At 40.2% G+C, this 17,958-nt stretch overlaps 2 protein-coding genes across 3 annotated transcripts in view; both read right to left on the reverse strand.

Annotated features, from left to right (window-relative positions):
- Positions 1-118: 118 nt before the first annotated feature.
- Positions 119-10,137, reverse strand: kif20a (kinesin family member 20A). 2 transcript variants are annotated; one of them, XM_049592423.1, is made up of 19 exons: positions 10,048-10,137; positions 8,492-8,665; positions 8,115-8,240; positions 7,907-8,026; positions 7,621-7,759; positions 7,286-7,461; positions 6,542-6,641; positions 5,996-6,205; positions 5,560-5,671; positions 5,390-5,464; positions 5,133-5,276; positions 4,703-4,871; positions 4,436-4,588; positions 4,121-4,260; positions 2,433-2,535; positions 2,016-2,211; positions 1,839-1,930; positions 1,603-1,740; positions 119-870 (listed from the first exon to the last, which is right to left on the reverse strand). In XM_049592423.1, the coding sequence occupies exons 2-19, from the start codon at positions 8,657-8,659 to the stop codon at positions 493-495; spliced, it is 2,739 nt and encodes a 912-aa protein (XP_049448380.1). In that variant the 5' UTR covers positions 8,660-8,665; positions 10,048-10,137; the 3' UTR covers positions 119-492. The 2 variants fall into 2 exon arrangements, with proteins under 2 accessions (XP_049448380.1, XP_049448379.1); XM_049592422.1 differs by having other exon boundaries at positions 8,492-8,660; positions 9,892-10,128.
- Positions 10,138-11,072: 935 nt separating this feature from the next.
- The window catches only part of zgc:175280 (cationic amino acid transporter 2 family protein), a 100,358-nt gene continuing 93,472 nt past the window's right edge, over positions 11,073-17,958 (reverse strand). Inside the window, exons 5-15 of the mRNA XM_049591230.1 lie at positions 14,570-14,944; positions 14,201-14,356; positions 13,849-13,999; positions 13,525-13,658; positions 13,210-13,432; positions 12,887-13,023; positions 12,351-12,453; positions 12,136-12,269; positions 11,882-12,048; positions 11,531-11,639; positions 11,073-11,441 (exon numbers count right to left, since the gene is read on the reverse strand). Of these exons, the coding sequence (XP_049447187.1) occupies positions 11,290-11,441; positions 11,531-11,639; positions 11,882-12,048; positions 12,136-12,269; positions 12,351-12,453; positions 12,887-13,023; positions 13,210-13,432; positions 13,525-13,658; positions 13,849-13,999; positions 14,201-14,356; positions 14,570-14,939 (1,836 nt within the window). The 5' untranslated portion in view covers positions 14,940-14,944 and the 3' untranslated portion in view covers positions 11,073-11,289. The remainder of the gene's footprint in view (positions 11,442-11,530; positions 11,640-11,881; positions 12,049-12,135; positions 12,270-12,350; positions 12,454-12,886; positions 13,024-13,209; positions 13,433-13,524; positions 13,659-13,848; positions 14,000-14,200; positions 14,357-14,569; positions 14,945-17,958) is intronic.

Genomic DNA, 17,958 nt, shown 5'->3' on the forward strand with positions numbered 1-17,958 from the left:
ACACAAACACCATGTTTTGACTTGCAGTCAGGCCTCATCAATGCTGTATATATGTAAATAGTTTGAATAAAACATACCTGCTAGGACTGTTTTTCTTTGTAATGTCATTTTCATGTTCTACAGTGCATGGAAATAAAATACATTTTTCTGCTATAGACACTTGAAAACAGGTGCATGCAGAGGAGGTGCAGAAGCAGTGAAGGGTGATTACACACACATGCACTATTCTTAACTATGCAGTCCATAACCATTAGCCACTGAGCAGCTTTACTGCTCAAGAGCACCTCAACTCCCTTGGTAGTGTACTGCAATCCCATTTAAAGCCTAACTGTTTTACTGGCATGAACATCAGAAGTATATTTGGCATGACAACAGTGAGTTAACCGCACTGCAAACAGTGATTATATACAAAACAGTATAAAAATACTATAAAGTTACCAGCAAATAAAACTCTTTTCTGCATAATATCAAAGAGGACGCACTCCAAAGAGCTCAGTACTTCCCCCTGAGACTACGAGGGGTGGGGAGAGGACTGGGAGGTGGAGACTGCTGGCGAGACCTCAAGATTCGTGAGGAGGGGGTAAGGGTTGCTTCTTCAACAGCACGAGTGTTGTATTTACGCGTTGGGGTGCGTGTCGGGAACAGAGACTGGAAAAAGGGCCGTTTATTCGGAGGCCGGTTCTCGGTGTCACTTGGCGCGGCGGCCCCACAGCCCCTCTTCTTGCAGAAAGCTGGTGTGTTGGAGGCAGCAGAGCCTGACGGGGGCAGCTGGGGCCGGGCAGCCTGTGTCTGGGCCAGGGTCTCCGCTTTCCGTCTTAAGTCTGCCTTTACAAGCATCAGGCCATTCTGGAGGTCCGAAAGGATCTGGTCCTGAGAAGAAGTCAGTCAACAGGGTTAGACAGGACCACAGAGTGGGGAGTGAAGGATGAGGTGGGAGGTTGAGAGAGAGAGAAGTGAGCCACAGTGAAACTTCTGATCATGCTTTTGCACACTAATCACCTGGTGTAGATGTTAGAGACCTAGATTTAGTTTAAAAGCTGGCTGTGTGTCAAGCTTGTTAGTGAAGAGAGCAGAGGGAGAGAAAAACAAAAGTACTTTAAATTGAGAGCTGCACTTTAAACAGATACTAATAGTCTCTGCTTCTCTAAAGTAAGAGAATCTATAACCAGCCTCAAAGCAAGGAGACGTGTAATTACTATCAGAACTCTGCCCTAACTGAAATCGTGCAGAGGTTCTTACAGAGATGACAGTACGTGATTTCAGCTAGTTCTTTATCAGCTGAGCTTCAGCTGCTGTTACTTTTCCATTTGCAATAGAGCTTTTTTTTTTTTTAAAATGTCCAGTTTCAAACTGGTCTTATCCAATGAAAGAAAATAAATGTAACCTCTAAATCACATTGAAGTCTGGAGTAACTTCAATAAATAAACTGACAAAAACTATCACCAACAAAATAAATAAGCTTAACTTCGGAGCTACATTCAAATGAATACTTTTCCAAACAGTGTCTTAGTTGAATGCTTTTTTGACCTTTTCTCACAGCACAGAGGGCTTAGCCCCTTTGAAATGGTTAAAATAATATAAAGTACGTATCTGTGGCTTTACCTGTTTGGCCAGTGTCTCATCTGCAGCTGTTAGTGCCTGCCGCAGCCTCTCCCCTCCTGTGTTGCGACAGCAGGCTCGTTCACCAGACTGCAAGTCTAACCCGAGCCTCTGCAAATCCAGGCGCAGCTGACGCAGGTTCTGTTAGACAGAGTCAGAATTTTAGTCTTTGTGAGGATGCAGACACTCGCCTGCAGCAAAAACAATGTTGCATTTCATATAGTGGAGCAGTAACTGACCCGTTGACCGTCCTCCAGCTTGCGGTCAGCAGCACCGGTGAGGGTGCCTGTTGAGCCTGGGACTTCCAGCTGCATCTTCAGCTTTGTCAGCTCTGCACAGGTGAGCAGAACAAGACAGTTAGCTACAACTAGCAACATCCTAACATTAACACATTATCTGAGCAGTGTTTCAGTCACCTTGTGACTTAGTGAGCAGCTCAACACGACACTGGTTGAGCTCAGCATGCAGTCTGCCGACTTCTGTTTGAGAAGTGAGGCGCTGAGAGCGTCGAGGCCCCTCAGCGTCTTCCCGTGGCACCGACACAGGCGCCGCTTCAGCTGCCTTGTTTTTTTCAAGTGCAGCAGACAAAGCTTCAATCTCCTGATCACGCTCCTAAAAGGGAGGATGAAAAGAAAAAAATTAGCAAAAAAATATCTCGATACAACAACAGGATTACAAATGAAACTACATTGTGGATACTTTTTGAACTGGGGAAAGATCTCATTTAACTAGCGTGCAGAGTTTTGCAGATTATGTGTGCGCTGAAACCCTGCCATGGGGATAGACACTGCCAGGAAGTAATGCCAACTTATGGCTGATGATTTATCTCTCACCTTCAGCTCCTGGCTGTAGAACTTCTTCAAATGTTTCTGCATGTTAGTAATCTTGTCTTCGTATCTCTCTTCAATTAGAGCTCTCTCTGCCTCCAAGGTCTCACTGTAGGGCAGGAACACATTGCAACTCAGGATCTGCATTCATTTCAAATTCCAGCATTTTCTCACTATTCTAATGTTACAGCTTTGAGGGCAATTTCTTTGATGGAAAAAATACAAGGAATGCAAATCATTTGTGTTTTCCTGAAACTGCTTCACTTTTCAACTGCTAGCAAATTCTATTACAAGAGGGCTGTTCTCACATATATGTCATTGCAAGAAATGCTTTTATCACGTGTCCCAAATGCAGCCTGGTTAGTATTGTGCCCCGTTATCACCAAGCGGTACGGTACAGTTCAGTACGGATCACTTTTAGTAATGAGTGGATCTTCAAGCATTTAAAAATATATATTGATTAGACCAAATTATGTGAACTGTATCCTCACTGCAGGCTCCGGCAACACTAAACCCCTGAGCTTGCCCTAGAAGGACTAAATGCACAAACCCGCTATTTTTAAATATCCCATGGAGAGAGACTCTCACTGCAGCCTGTTCTATTTTGTTCTGAAAATGTTGGCATGCAGCCTCGTTCTGTGGATGATAAACAAGGTGCAAACTGATAAAGGAGGAAATACAGTGAGTGCTGGACGGAGCAGTGAGTGAACCACCCTGCCCACATTTAAGGGTATTGTTTGCGGTGGAAATGCTAGGGTCTAGGTACCATGTCTGAAGGGTTACTTTTGGTTCCAAAGGTACCAAATACTGAAAGTGTTTGGTGGAAACAGGGCTTTATATACAGGGTTCCTACACATTTGGAATTTCAAAATTCCATACCCTAATTTTTTTTTTGTTGGGTTTTTTTTTTTTTTCAGAGAATATGCACCATCTGAGTAAATATATCAGTGTATCATATTTCACATCATATTTAATTATTCTTAATAGGCGATTGTAGCCAAGTACCATAATGGCATGTAAATAAAAACTCAGGTAAGTTCAATGTCTGGGCTGAGGCAAAAAGGTTGGGACTCTGGGTGCACGCGATGCAGTAACGAGACATCTGTGTTTTTTCCTTTCATGTGGCTCAGAATCGCCTTCTCCCCCATGTTGGCGATGTCCAAAGATTTCACAAAAAGCTTGCATCTAGCTCTGTGTGTGAATTGGGAATCCTTGGCCAACCAGTATTTATATACGGTATTGTCAAGCCATCCATCCAAAAACTTGCATCTACCCATTGTGAACCACGTGAAACTCGTCTTCTTGTGGAAGGTGCAGTGTTGGAGTGAAACTTGACACCTGGGGGGCTGGAGGAGGATCATGGGGCAGCGACTGGACATATCACTTGTCAATCAGGTAAAAGGGGCGGGATGTTTTCTCAGACGTTTGCTCTCACACAAACTGTGCTTGGCCCGGCATAAAACATGATCCAGATTGATTAAATTATTTTTGGAAATACATAATTTTCTATGTTAGAAAACAGTATGTTAGAACAGTGGTAATAGTCTGGAAACATAAATATTTTCCATACTTTATTTTTCATCTTCCATACTTTTTAATACCTAGAAACTGATCGAATTAATTTCCATACTTTCGTAGGAACCCTGTATATAGGCATCTTAAAAACATTTGGTCTAAACAAAGCAGACACACACCTGAATCCTTCTTGCATCCCATTGATGATCTCCATCATCTCAGAGACCACCTGCTCTCTCACATTTGCCTCAAGAGCCTCCTTCTCTTCCCGCTGGCGCTGCACCTCTCTCTTCAGGACATCAATGGCCTGCAGCAAAGCCTTCAGAAAGCACAGTCAGCTGTTAGCAACACTGGACAAGTGTGTGTCTTTGAGACATTTAAAATGTATTATTGGCTTTATACATGAGCATGTTTTCAAAGTAAAGACAATTGGTTATGGACGTGGTTGGAGAACAGTGAACATTTATCTGTCACATAACTGTGGAGGCAGTTACCTCAGTATTTAACATGGTGATATCTCCATCTTCAACATCACTCTCATCTTCTTCCTCTTCCATTATCGAGCTGTCGTTACCGTTTGCTGCTGGCTCACGCAGCAGGGACAGGATGTAGGCGACTCTAGTCTTTGTGGACGGGCCATGGACCAGCTGAAATGACGAGGGATGTTTTTTCTCTTTTTTCTTTGGTTTCATCCCTACATGCAAGACTAGCTCTAAAAATCACAGAAGTTAGATGAACAGTATAAAGGAGATGCTCCTTACTTGAGTGGCAATAGCTGAGAATTTGAGGGCCTGGAGGGTCTCGTCATAGATGGAGGCACATGGGTTGATGTTGACCACCATGCTGGAGGTTCCTCTGCCACAGAAGAAACCCTGCAGGACCCGAGTCAGTTTACTGTCCCTGAAGGGCACCACCTGAGGGGGTCGTGATCTGCGGAGGTTAAAAAGTTTTTAAAGTATAGCTGTCTTTCAAACAGCTCAGTCCAATATCTTAAAATGAGAAGTCTTGTATTTGAAGCACTTGGAAATACTGCGTCACATGATATGGAACAATACTGTCATTATCGCAGAAGTGATCGTGAAAGAAGCTGAGCATGAAAGCTGAGCATGAGAGTTATTTATGTGTTTCTAATGTACTACATCACTACTACCACATCGAACTGATCACTCCAAGTTATGGTTAAACACGTACTTGTTGTTCTGGTTCTGCCTCAGAGCAGCAATACAGCGTCCCAGTGTTAAAAGGGAGGTGTTGATGTTGCTGGCCTCCTTCATCCTCTCACCATTACGCTGCTCTTTACAGCGTTCAGACCCAGCCAGATCACACACAGTCAGTCTAAGAGGGAGACAAATCAAGACACAGCTGTGTTTTATCGCTTTTACAAAGTCAAAATATAGCAAAATCAACCAAAGCTGAAATTTAGAGCGAGTAACGAAAGGTCAACTTACTCGCTGATGTGCATGGCCTGGGCTGAATCTGCTTCTGGACAGACGTGCAGCACACGGATGGAAAAAATGCTGTGGCTATGTGGGATGAAGTTATAATCAGAGATGAAATGAGTGCATCAAACACATGTCAAAATAAATCAAAATATGGCTCAAGTTTAATGTGCCCCTACCTGCGGCTGGAGTTTTGGTTGAGGTGAGTGCTGGCGAAGCTCTGGTTACGACGTCCAGCCCTCAGAATTCTCCAAGCTTCCTCTGCACTGCGGACCTGGATCCAGGTGAGGTCTGATAGAACAAGACGAAAGAAGCAAAAAGTTATACTTGACAAAACATGTTTTATGTGCTACTGTACAGATTTTTATCCGTTAATTGTTAATGTCAATATAACGAAGCAAAACAAAGCAAACAGACCAGTTTAAGTATTTCATCATCTCTTGCACAATGTGTCCCAAAAGAAGGCGTTTACAGTTTTCACCATTTCCTGCTTACACCACATCACATGCGAGAAGCTGCATACTGAGATTAGGTTTCAGGAGGTTAAACTGTTTTAGTATTATAGTGTATACATTAATGTTCTATAAACATCAACTCTGAGAATGAGCGAGTTACCTTTCACATAGGGGTTGCCGTGCTTGTCGTCACTAAGCCGCAGTGTGACCCTTTTCCTGGGCTGCAGGGAGGGCGAAGCATCCAGGAGGTCATACAAGAACTCATTGTAGATCTCGTAGAAGGACACCCAGATAGAAAACTGCACTCCTTCCTCCAGATCATCTCCACTGTGTGAAAGGCTGTCAGGATCCAGACAAACACTGTCAGTGTCTGCAGAGAGAGGGAAGTAAAAATCAATGTATGATGTGTTTGAAAATAAACCTTGTTACATTGGCAGTATTGATTTCAGTGCAATGGAGGCAGGGTTCAGCTAAGTAAGTATGAATGAGACAGGATGTATGCTACAAATATCACTTAATTTGGTGCTTTTGCATGAGTAAAATGGTAACCTTGCTGTCAATACCATATCAAGATTTCCTAATACTACCATATCAAGATTTCCTACACTATCCACCTATATATATATCTTATACAATATGAGTACAACAGCCCTTGCAAATTTGCCAAATGTGTCCCCCCTTTGGAATATACTGCTGTCCTCCTCACCTTCAAGCTGCGTGGCAATGTGACTTGTAGAGGAGAGTCCTCCGACGCCGCTGTCCCAGACTGTAGTGGTACCACCTCGACGAGAATTCATATTCTCATCCTGTAACAAACAGGAAGAATTAGAACGTCTTCTTCCACACAGATATGAGCTGATGTATTCTTTCTAAGTGGTGTGTTTACTCAGATCAACCATAATAATATAAAAGAAGTTTATACTTAAGACTTCTTTCCTAAAAAGGTTTTATGTGTAACAGGTGCTGGAAGTTTTTATGTGACAGTTCAAAACTTGGTGGGATTAAAACAGGATCACTTGTTTTCTAAATCACACCCACTCAGAGAGACCATTAACAGTCATTTCCTTTACTCAAACATAAACTCTTTTTTTTATATTACTTTCTTTATTGTTGGTGTTTTTTTTGTTTTCAATAGAGATACTGTGGAGAAAAGAAGTCATTTTCTATCTGTAGCACTTAATGTGAGTCATGTCATTGATTCTAGCTGGATATTTTTCAGGCTTTAAAACACATTTTAAACTGAGCCTACTACAGGCTGGTTGACATTGAACTAGATGGAACTCTGTCTATGCCTGAGTTCAGGATGACAACGTTATTAAAACTGACACTCTGCAGTGCCAGAAATATACAAAGATATATTATTGCTATATACCCCTCAGCAAGAGACACTGGGACAGAGTGCAACAAGGAAATTACATTTTTAATTGCATAAAGTTGTTCCTCTGTTTACCTCTTTGAGCAGAGAGTTTCTGCGGATTTCCTCAGCCCTGACCTCACCAGAGTCAAGGTGCCTCACATCCTGATTCATGACAGGCTTAAGGTCCATGGCGCCATAGAGACGACCCTGCAGTTTCCTGAACATGGATACCAAAGCCCGGGGCAGGAGGCCTGCCTCTTGACCGTTGCCTGCAGGGCGAAGTTTGAGATTTAAAATTTGCATTTAACTGACCACATAAGCACTGAATGCGGTATCAACATCTAAAACCATTCTACAGAGCTACAAACACTAACATCACAGTCTGAACTGGGCTTTATACTGATGCGTCCAGGAAAAAACAATTATACCTTGAATAGTGTAAGTCTTTCCAGAATTGGTGACGCCATATGTGTAGAGGAGTCGGTTTTCTCCATGAAGCACGTCTTTCACCATCGTCTTCATCGCACACTCATAAAACTGCTGTTGTGTGGTCGCTGGCCCAAAAATCTGTGAAAGATGGGGGATGAGAAAACATCAACATGTGGCTTTTTTAATGGAAATATAGGATGTTTTCCTTCAGGATCCTCCTCATTTATTACTGGCATTGATTACCATGTAAGCTCCTGAAACTATGCACAAGTGTGACCCTCCTACCTTCGAGAAACTGAACTTGTGCATGCTCTGGGTGATGCCCCTCTCTGCTGTCCTCATGTTCTGAGATTCTTTTGGAGCTTTGAGCAGCAGAGTCTCCTCATCTTGGACAGCTACACAACCCTAAAAGAAGAGTGAACCTTGAGTTCAGAGTACAGTTGTGCTAAAAGCAATAAATGCACATAATCGACTCACAAAATCATGGTCTCACCTGCTCTTCTCCCCGGTCACTCTCCGCCTCAGTGAGTGGTCGGATGCGCAGAAAAACCTTCACCCTCTCTGTGTTCCCTTCCTCACAGCTTCCTTGTCTCACCGCTGCAGGTTTCCCTGCAATTTTCTAGAAACACAAATTAAAAACATAGTTAATGTTTTGCTGCCGACGAAGAACTAAAATTGTGAAGGAGAAGACAACAAGTTGATAAAATACAGGTTACAAAACATTTCATAAAAGGAGTTTGCAAATGCTTTTGTTACACCCTTAGGAATGCACATGTTTTGGGGAAAAATGTTGAATGTAAACCTCATTTGTTTACACTGTAAACCCCACAGGGTGCACTGCAGCAAAAACATAGAAAATAGCACTCTCACCGGCATTAAAATGGACGGCCGATTGTCCAGGCCTGGAGAGATGACAGAGATCTCAGGTAGACGTGGCCTGGACATGCCTCCATGCTCTGCTGCTGTAGACTCAAACACAGCCATATCCTCGTCCTCATCAGAGCGGAACCCACACGGGGAGGACAAAGTCAGAGCCATGCTTACCTGTTACAAGAAGACAAACCCTAATGAGTATGTGGTTATTCTAAAGGCAAAGTAAATGCAACACTTTTAAAACCTGGCTGTGTATGTGAGGAAATGCATACATGCAATGCATTACGTATTTATTATGTTATAATATTTTGAAGCATCTTTTTCATATTTTCATTGCAGTTTTTTATGCTGTATTGTGTTTATGTTCTTGACTATTGCAGTACTGCAGTACTGTTTACATCATATTTCATGTATTCAAAGACCAGAGAAAATTCCTTGTAGGTGAAAACCTGCTTGGAAATAAATTCTGCCACCTTGTCATTTTCCTTTGCATGTATGCTTGGGGACAGGATTGATCAGAACACAGTAGAAAGAAATCAATGAATAAACATATTTTAGTGCCTATAACTAGGCCATCACTGAATAATTGGCAGCAACTCACTGTACTGAAAGGATCAGTTTAAACAGGGGTGTGTCATGTGACAAGGTGACTAAACAGAGAAACTGACTGAAGCCTACTTTGCCCTTCAAACCCAAACAGTACAATTCAAAGACTAGTCAGACAGGAAAATGAAATCTCGGGCAATCACCTGTCCTGACGAGTTTAGTATGGGTGCAGAAGAATAACGTCATGAAATCAATTTTTAATATTGTTGACTGCAAAGGTAAAGCAGTCCTCCACAGAGACACACACTGGAGAGCATATTGCACTTTAAATCACCCTATAATGTTTGTTTTGTTCATTTAGATGGATTGCATTGAAGGTTTTTACAAAATATGTACGTTACTTGTTTACAGTGAAACATTTCATGCATATAAGCAACTGTTAACGGTACACGTGCCTTAGCACCAGGTACCATTATGCTAACGTAAATAGAGAATAATGTTACTAAACTATCCTTGCAATTAATGTAAGTTATGTATGTTTACCTGAGGGCAGTTTATTCTTTTTTAAATAGTAGAGAGCCAACATTTTAACCAAATTTCAACACGAGGAGTGCGCGTGACTAACGCACGTAAAGTTACCGTTGAAGGTACACGAGAAGCTGTGTCCTTGTTAGAAAACCGTGTGGTCACTCCTACCAAACTAACACAACACTGCTTATGTCGCTTTTGGCTAACATAAGCTTGATTAAAACCACTGTATTATTAGCTAGGTCAACATTTAGCTGTATCGTAACTAACAGGTGTAACGTTATTGTTGTTAGCATTCACTGTCCAAAGGTTAAAAGCAGAACCTTACCTCGAATGTAGAAAGTGCGCGCGCCTGGTTTCGAGAAACGTTATGTAAATGTCCTCAACTTACTGAATAAATCGCCAAAACTTAAGTACTTGAATAAAGACGGATACACTGAATTAAGTTTGTATCAAAGCTACGTGAAACTAACGCTTACCTATCGCTTCTTCTCGGTATCGAAGCAGAGAAACACTTAGTGTATGTCAGCTGAATTATTTTACCCGACAGCGTTTGGTTTTTGAACAATGCGCGTCCCCTGCAGGGCGAGTCGCCGATTGGCCAAAGCAACAACGTCATGCGCAACGCATCTACGCAACACCGCGTCACCTTCTGAAAGCGGAAGTCAAGACGTTTTACTGCTTCGCTTGTGTCGCGCTGGTTTTGAAAACGGAATATTTTTGTCAATTTGCCTCAGTATTTAATAATACAATAAAAACTGAAGATAATACACGGGTGTTGAACAAAATAACAACAATCAAAGAACTAACTGTTTATCATGGTATCAGATTTAACCCATGTGCAGAAAGGTAATACCAAAGTTTAACCAGCAGGTGTCGCCATTATCAACTAATAAATCCTTTGAGACCGATCATCTCATTTTCAAGGGCGTCCCAAATAAGTTGAGGCTTGGTCATTCCAAAATGAAAACGTCATGTTTATTCCACGTGCATTTTACATGATAATATAAAGTGATACAACCAGGCTACATCAAACATTGGTTTAATGACAGAGGATTAGGCTACATCAGAATCAGAAAAGGATTTATCGACAAGTAGGTTTTCATTTGCAAGGAGTTTACTTTGGTTTTTGGTCCATACATAAACATACAGTGAACCTATTTAGAGCAATACAAATAAGGCAAAGTACTGCAGCACTCAAGAACTTAAATAAGGAATAGAAAAAAATTACAATAAAAATATGACAAAGGTACTTTTAAAAAGTAGCCTACTGTAACTCTTGAATGAAAGAGCTCCAAGTGCTGTGGCAAAACACTGACTTAAGAAGCACAACAAGACAAAACAACGCACACCAAAAAGCCGTTGCATCCCTGAGCGTTGCCATCTTAGGAGTAGGGTGCTTTGGACAAACCATAGAAAAACAGTTGATGAGTTTAGCAAGTAAAATAAAAACACAATATTGCATGAAGCTTCATGCAGTGTGATTTACATGTGTTCACTGCAATTTTTCATTTATTAAAAAAGACATTCAATTTAACAGAAAACAAGACAAAAATGGAGGTTAGAGGTTGTGACTGAAATGCTTTTTTAAATTCACATACTCATAATAACACTATTAGGAGACTTGCATGAGTTATGCACACCGGCCAGATTTATACTGAAATGAAAGCATTTAGCTTTGCATTCACCCATGCTAAATGCCTATCAGTAAAACAATCACGTCACATTGTTCTGCCGCTAAAGTCTTGGTCAGGTTCAAAGTTCTGCTCCATTGTGGTGGTGATGCTGTGAATGCTGACGTGGTTGTTTGAATTTTGGAGCCTTTGTTTCTGCACACTGTGCTGAACGCCGTAACAGAAATAGATAATTAAACCTAAAAGAAGAAAGTTTGGTCAGGTTTGTTTATTTGATATTTCTGCACATTTTGCTAAAGTCTATTTTATGGTGATATTCTTCACATACCTACTGTCATCCACACTGCATAGCGGATCCATGTGTCTGTCCCGAGTTGAACCATGAGGTAGACATTGACAAAAGTGCTGAAAATAGGAAGCAATGGCACAAAGGGAACCTGTGTATGTGAAAGAACAAAAACATTATGACAATAATATCAATGCAAAAAATAAATGTACTACTTCCCAGTTGCAAGATGCAAGATATACATGAAATGTCAGTGGTTGGCTTTTTTTTCTGTTGGGAGTGTTTTCCTACACTTAGTAATCAAAGTTTATGATTTCAGTAATGAAGCTCCAGTGGCTGAAATCAATATTAAAGTGCATCATTGCGTGTGTGCTTCCAATAGCTGAGGCATACCATGAAAGCAGCTTTGGTTGTATTCTGTGGTTGTCTCCAGATGATCAGGGTAATGAGGCCCAGCATCAGCACGATGATAGAGACACAAAGTAAACTCCACCATTTAAGGGCCTGCAGGGCATTTATAGTCCCAGATATAATGAGGCTCAGGATGATAACTATAAAGACTGAGGAGAACAATATAAGTCCAATGATTATTAACAGTGGAAATCATCTCCAGTATACTATTTAAGGATGATGTTGAGATCACTCACTAATAAAAACAATTAAAACAGATGCATTTTTTGACGTCCGCGAAGTTGCTTGTGAAGGAGGAAATAGCACTCCAGCAACTGTAAACGGTTCCAGTTTACTGAAACTTGAATCCTCATTGAGGTCTGCCTGGTACCTGTGAAAGTGAGGAATACCATAAAAGAGTAATAATACTGTACATAATTTCAATATTGTAAGCACTTTTGATGACTCTTACCTTAATATGAGGATACATATGGCAACAAGCGTGTAGGCAAAGAGGGTTCCAATTGACATCATGTCAACCAGCGCCTTCAGGTCAAACAATAGCGCCATGATAGCTGAAAAAACATGAATAATAATGACAAGAAGAAGAATTTACAGAATCCTCTTGCACTAATTTCACTAAATCACATTATAAATCATATTTCAGCAATACCTTTACCCAGATGTTGGTCTACAATTATGCATCATCATCATCATCATCATCATCATCATCAGTTGACACATACGATAAGGGTTCATTCTGCAGATTTACTCAGCAGGAACACACTAACCTTTCACCACATATTGCCCCTCAAATGAATGCACTTACACTTTTAGAATCAGTGCAGTATTCATTAATCATTTCAGCAGTGAGCATGAACTCCTGAGGTCAAAACAGGAGGGTTTTTTTTTTTTTTACAACAAAACCAAGACAGGGACTAACTAAAGCTTCCAGAAATATACAGAGAAAAGCTTTCAAATTATTATGACCTGTATGGGCAGTTTTACCTGCTACGACCCCTGAAGCCAGGGTCGCTATAACAGGACTTTGTCTGTCACTCATTTTACTGAGAGGTCTGAAGAGAAGTCCATCCCTGGCCATGGCAAAAAGAACACGAGGCATCGGGAACATTGATCCTAGCAGGCTGTGGGAAAAAGCTCAAATAACTCACCAATAATTATCATGTCATTTTTAGAATGTACTATAGATGCTGGCCAAGGACGATGAGAATTAAACTATCCTGTGAATTGAAATCAAGGTAAAATCCAAGCAATGATTGATTTGGCTTTGAGTTGAGTTGGGTTTATGAATGGCATACTGTGTTTCATACCTTGTTGACAGAGCACAGAGGGATCCCACAGCTACTACATACTTTGCAGGGCCCCAACCGATGTATGTGAAGGCCACAGGCAGTGGGCTATGAGCACTGAGCAAATAGTACGGCATCATGAGAGTCAGGGCTGCAGACACACCGAAGTAAGCCAGGAAGCAGATCAGGAGGGACGACACGATGCCGACTGGGATCGACTTCTGAGGGTTCTGAACCTCCTCTCCTGAAGATAAACATTAAATTATTCTATTTTATATCTTGCTATGCTCCTGCATCCTCTTCCAGTCTTGCCCCATCTGTTCTTAATGCATTTACCTGTTGTTGCGATGCAGTCAAATCCAACAAATGCATAAAAGCATGTGGCTGCTCCCGCTAATGTTCCCTCAAAACCAAAAGGGAAAAATCCTCCACTGCCATATCTGGTGGTGTCATTCAGCAATGTGAAGTTTCTGCAAAGATTCAACATGCGGATGCTTGGTCATGCAACAATAACTGACAAACTGAAGGATAGATACTGTTATTAAACACAACAAAGCACATCATGAGTTGAGATGTTACATGTTGGTGTTGGATGGTGTGGAAACACTTTTTTTCTTTTTCATTTTATGTATATGAAAAAATAAGCACCCATACTCATACCCATCTAGCAGTGAATCTTCACCAATGTACCAGTTGTTGATGTCGCCCTTAATGAATCCAGAGAGGATAACAAACAGCAACACCAGGATGTTTACTGCTGTAAAAACCTTATTTACAATAGCTGACTCTTTAACACCGAATGCAAGAATCCCTACAAGGAAAACACACAGAAAAAACAACGCTGATCATAACTGTGAACACAGTGGCACCTTGTTTTAAAGATATTCAGTGTGAAATAAAGAATACATTATAAAATGTGATTATACTATTTTTTCCTTCATTTTCCACCCATAAATTACGATAATAAATTCTTACATTTGGTAACAAGTCACAGGGGTGTAGATTAACTTGCCTGCCAAGAGCATTATGAGGCCGGCTGCAAAGAAGTCTGGGTAGGGAGCTAATCCAGGTAAATCCATCGCAGCCTGTTTGCCCAGAGAGCTGGCAATGACATTTCCAATGAGGTCATCGAAGGTCCCACTCCATGCTCTGGCAACACTTGACGTCCCTTAAAACCAGTTAAAAGGAAGAAAAAAAGATGCAACATGGGTAAATAAACAGCAACTCGTATATTGGCTGACAGTAGGGTCACCAGTGTTATAAGCAACCATAAAAAACCTTTCCAACCTAACTTTTATTTTAGATTTGAGCCTCATTTGAAACAACACAACAAAAGTTTTTACTGAAGAGACTTTTCCAAGATGACTAATAACCTCTTTACCTATGACATAAGACAGCAGCAAGTTCCAGCCAGTGATAAAAGCCCATATCTCTCCCACAGTCACATAGCTGTACAGGTAGGCAGAGCCAGTCTTGGGAACACGAGCTCCAAATTCAGCATAGCAAAGTCCTGCAACGATTGAGGCCACTGCTGCTATCAAGAAGGCAATTATGATACTCGGTCCAGCCACAGCTCTGGCTACTTCGCCAGACAGCACATACACACCAGCCCCCAGTGTGCTGCCGACCCCCAGGGCCACAAGGTCAAGGGTGGTCAGACATCGGCGGAAGTTGGACACCTCTCCTTCGGGCTCCAGAGGTTTCCTACGCGACAGACTCTGCAGGAGTGTCAGTATCTTTGCACCAGACATCCTCGCTGTAAAAACAACAACTTGATTAATGTTGAATTAATAAATGTTGCAATGCTGGACCAACTTTTTATATCTGAATAAACTGTGCTTTTAAAATCTCAGAAGATACATACAGATTGAACACCTAGACTCAAGTTGCCGTTGGTCTTGGTAAGTAAATACTACAATACAAGTTTTTAGTATTTTTTAAACAAGTAGTTATTTTTTAAATATGCAGTTTTAGTGAGAACACCATCAGATTATCAGGCAGATTAACTGAGTAACAAAGGCTGTAATGCACTGTAATTTATTTTAAAATTAAGCAGTTAAAGTTAATTCAACACAGTATCATACACTTTGAAAGGTGTAGAATATGGGATTAAAGATAAATATTTATCTTTGTTTTTTGAACACTGTGGTGCCATTTGTTTTTTTTTTTTTAAAGTATTTTCCCCACTACCTCTGTCCTTTGCACTTTGCACCGGGCTGCAGCACTGCGATAGAGTGCCCCAGGGATGGCATTTTTCTGTAGGCAGACGCAGAAATTAGCTTCGCATTGGCTCTCTTGTGAATAAGCCCATGGGATGTTGTTTTGTTGAATTTTGGATTATTGTCAGAAATAACCTCTATGGCAAATAAATGCCCATGATGCTTAAGATACATGAAGATAATCTTCACAAATAAACACTATTTTCATGCTGATTGAAGCCTAAACACAATCACCATATGTAAAAAGCTAACATTAGGCTATTGACAATCTACACTACCGTTGACCTAACATCACAACCATAACAAGACTGTAAAGCCATTTGTAGCATGGGTCGGCATTATGATGTTCTGTAGTCTCATTTCACCACATGTTAACAACCCCCTTCTTAAAAAAAAAAAAAAAAAAAGTCCTTGAATTTGATGTTTATGAAGGTGTGGAAACTCTGTATTTTTGACAATTTTGGAAAAAGAAAGTTTGTAAAAAAGAGTAGGACCACCAACTGCAAAGGGTTGAGCTAACTTTATATTTTGACCAGTAGAAAAGTTGGGCCAACTTGACCTGATAGAGAAATAATTACTTCACCCAACGACAGTAATGAGTTGACATAACGTCACATTTCAACTTGTGGAAAGTTGGGCCAACTTGCCCCGAGAGAAGTAAAATAGTTGAGCCTACTTCAATGTTTGAATGAAAAAAGTTCTGCCAACTTAACATTTTGAACTGTGTGCGTGTTGTGTCTTCAAAATAGCTATGTGAAATATGGACATGGTCAGCATTGTTCTAAAAGCTGTTTTAATTTTTACTAAACTTTTTTTAAGTTGTGCCCCCTTATGTATTTATACAGAGCTGTTTAAATTAATTAAGTGACTGTGTCTCATTGGTTGCTCAACATACAGCAACATAAAAATTTAAGCATATATTTTGAATTTAAAACAGCTTGAAGACAAATGAGAAAATGTCTCAGTAGACAGTGGTTTGAAAACACAAATTTTTGGTTGCATATTAACATTTAGTATACAGGATGGTGCTCCAAATATAACACACACCATGCCCAATTACATTTTCCATTAAAAATAAAGTTAGTGTAAGTACATTTCCAACTCAAATGCTTCCATTCAAAATGTAACACACAAATAAACGTATTCATGTTATCCTAATCTGCAGCATTTATCTTATTATAGTCCATATACTTTATCAGAACAAGTTCAGCTCTTGATAAAAACAAATGCTGCAGTAGGTTGAAACCGTAAAAGTGTGCAAAAAGCGATTACAGTTTCACAACGTCACCATGATTTTATTGTTTTAGCTGTAAAATATAAGTAACGTAGGACATCTTTCAGCCCAGCAATCACTAACAAAAGATCACCTTGTACATTGTATTCAATAAGCACACTCACACTAACACCCATAGTAAGTCATTTACTCACCCTGCACATTGTTCAATACAGTTTACAATAAAGTTTTACTGGTCGTTGACAGACACAGTGAGTATTGATGGTGATCAGTTCAAGTGTTATCGTGGATCATTTACTATAAAGGCCTGTGTGAGCAGCTTCACTACTGTACATTTATTAGTTTACTATTTACATGATGTATCGACTCAGATGGCAACTTTTAATTTCAAAATGATCTATACACCTAGAGCTGAACAAACTTATATCCAGTAGTTTATGTTCTCATGAGAAAGACATCCTTACCTTTTCGGCTGAATGCTGCAGTGTGTGTGTGTGTGTGTTTGAGACTGTGTTTTGATCTGTCTCAGACCACACACTACTTGTGGGGATAAATCCATTCACTGTGAACTCTTCGTCACTCAGCATTTTTGACACATTATGTTACATTTCAGACGTATGTGCCATTTCGGAAAAAGACCAGATCAGAATGATTTGTTTGAGGGCACTTCTGGCATGTTATAAAAGTTTTAAAGCACTTTCTTCATGTATGTATGATTGAATTAAATGCACTCTCTTTCGTTTCTTTTTTGTTGTTGTTGTTGTTGTTTCTGGGTATTTTTTGACTTTGATGATACTACAGCTGAAGATAGACAGGAAAGGTGTCAGAGAGAGGGAGATATACTCTACTAGGTGAGAGGTCACCCCAACACTCACTCCCATTCTTGACTTTTATAAAATACTACTACTACTACTACTACTACTAATAATAATAATAATAATGATAATAAAACTAATCCCATGATTGACATTGAAAATATTTTGTCCAGCACAATTTCTGATGCCTTAACTGTGATTTTAAAAAGCAACAAGCAATACACAAAATAACCATTTGCTGCCATGTTATTTACAGTATTTATTTACTGAGTATTATTAAGTACTCAGAGACCTATTGAAAACCGTGTGAAGTAATGCTGTCACTTTGCTTTTATCCATGAAACTCATTAAAATGATACACAAAGAAAAGGCTGCAGGAGTAATCAAATGTGACTTATTTGTTGTATGTATTTACACTCTATCATTCAACCCTGCACTAAATGCAAGAAAAGATTTATATGTTTTCAGATAGCTTATATTTTATTTATTTCTTTCTGTTCTG

This window comes from Epinephelus fuscoguttatus, linkage group LG12 (assembly GCF_011397635.1).
Source record: "Epinephelus fuscoguttatus linkage group LG12, E.fuscoguttatus.final_Chr_v1".
Classification (NCBI taxonomy): Eukaryota; Metazoa; Chordata; class Actinopteri; order Perciformes; family Serranidae; genus Epinephelus; species Epinephelus fuscoguttatus.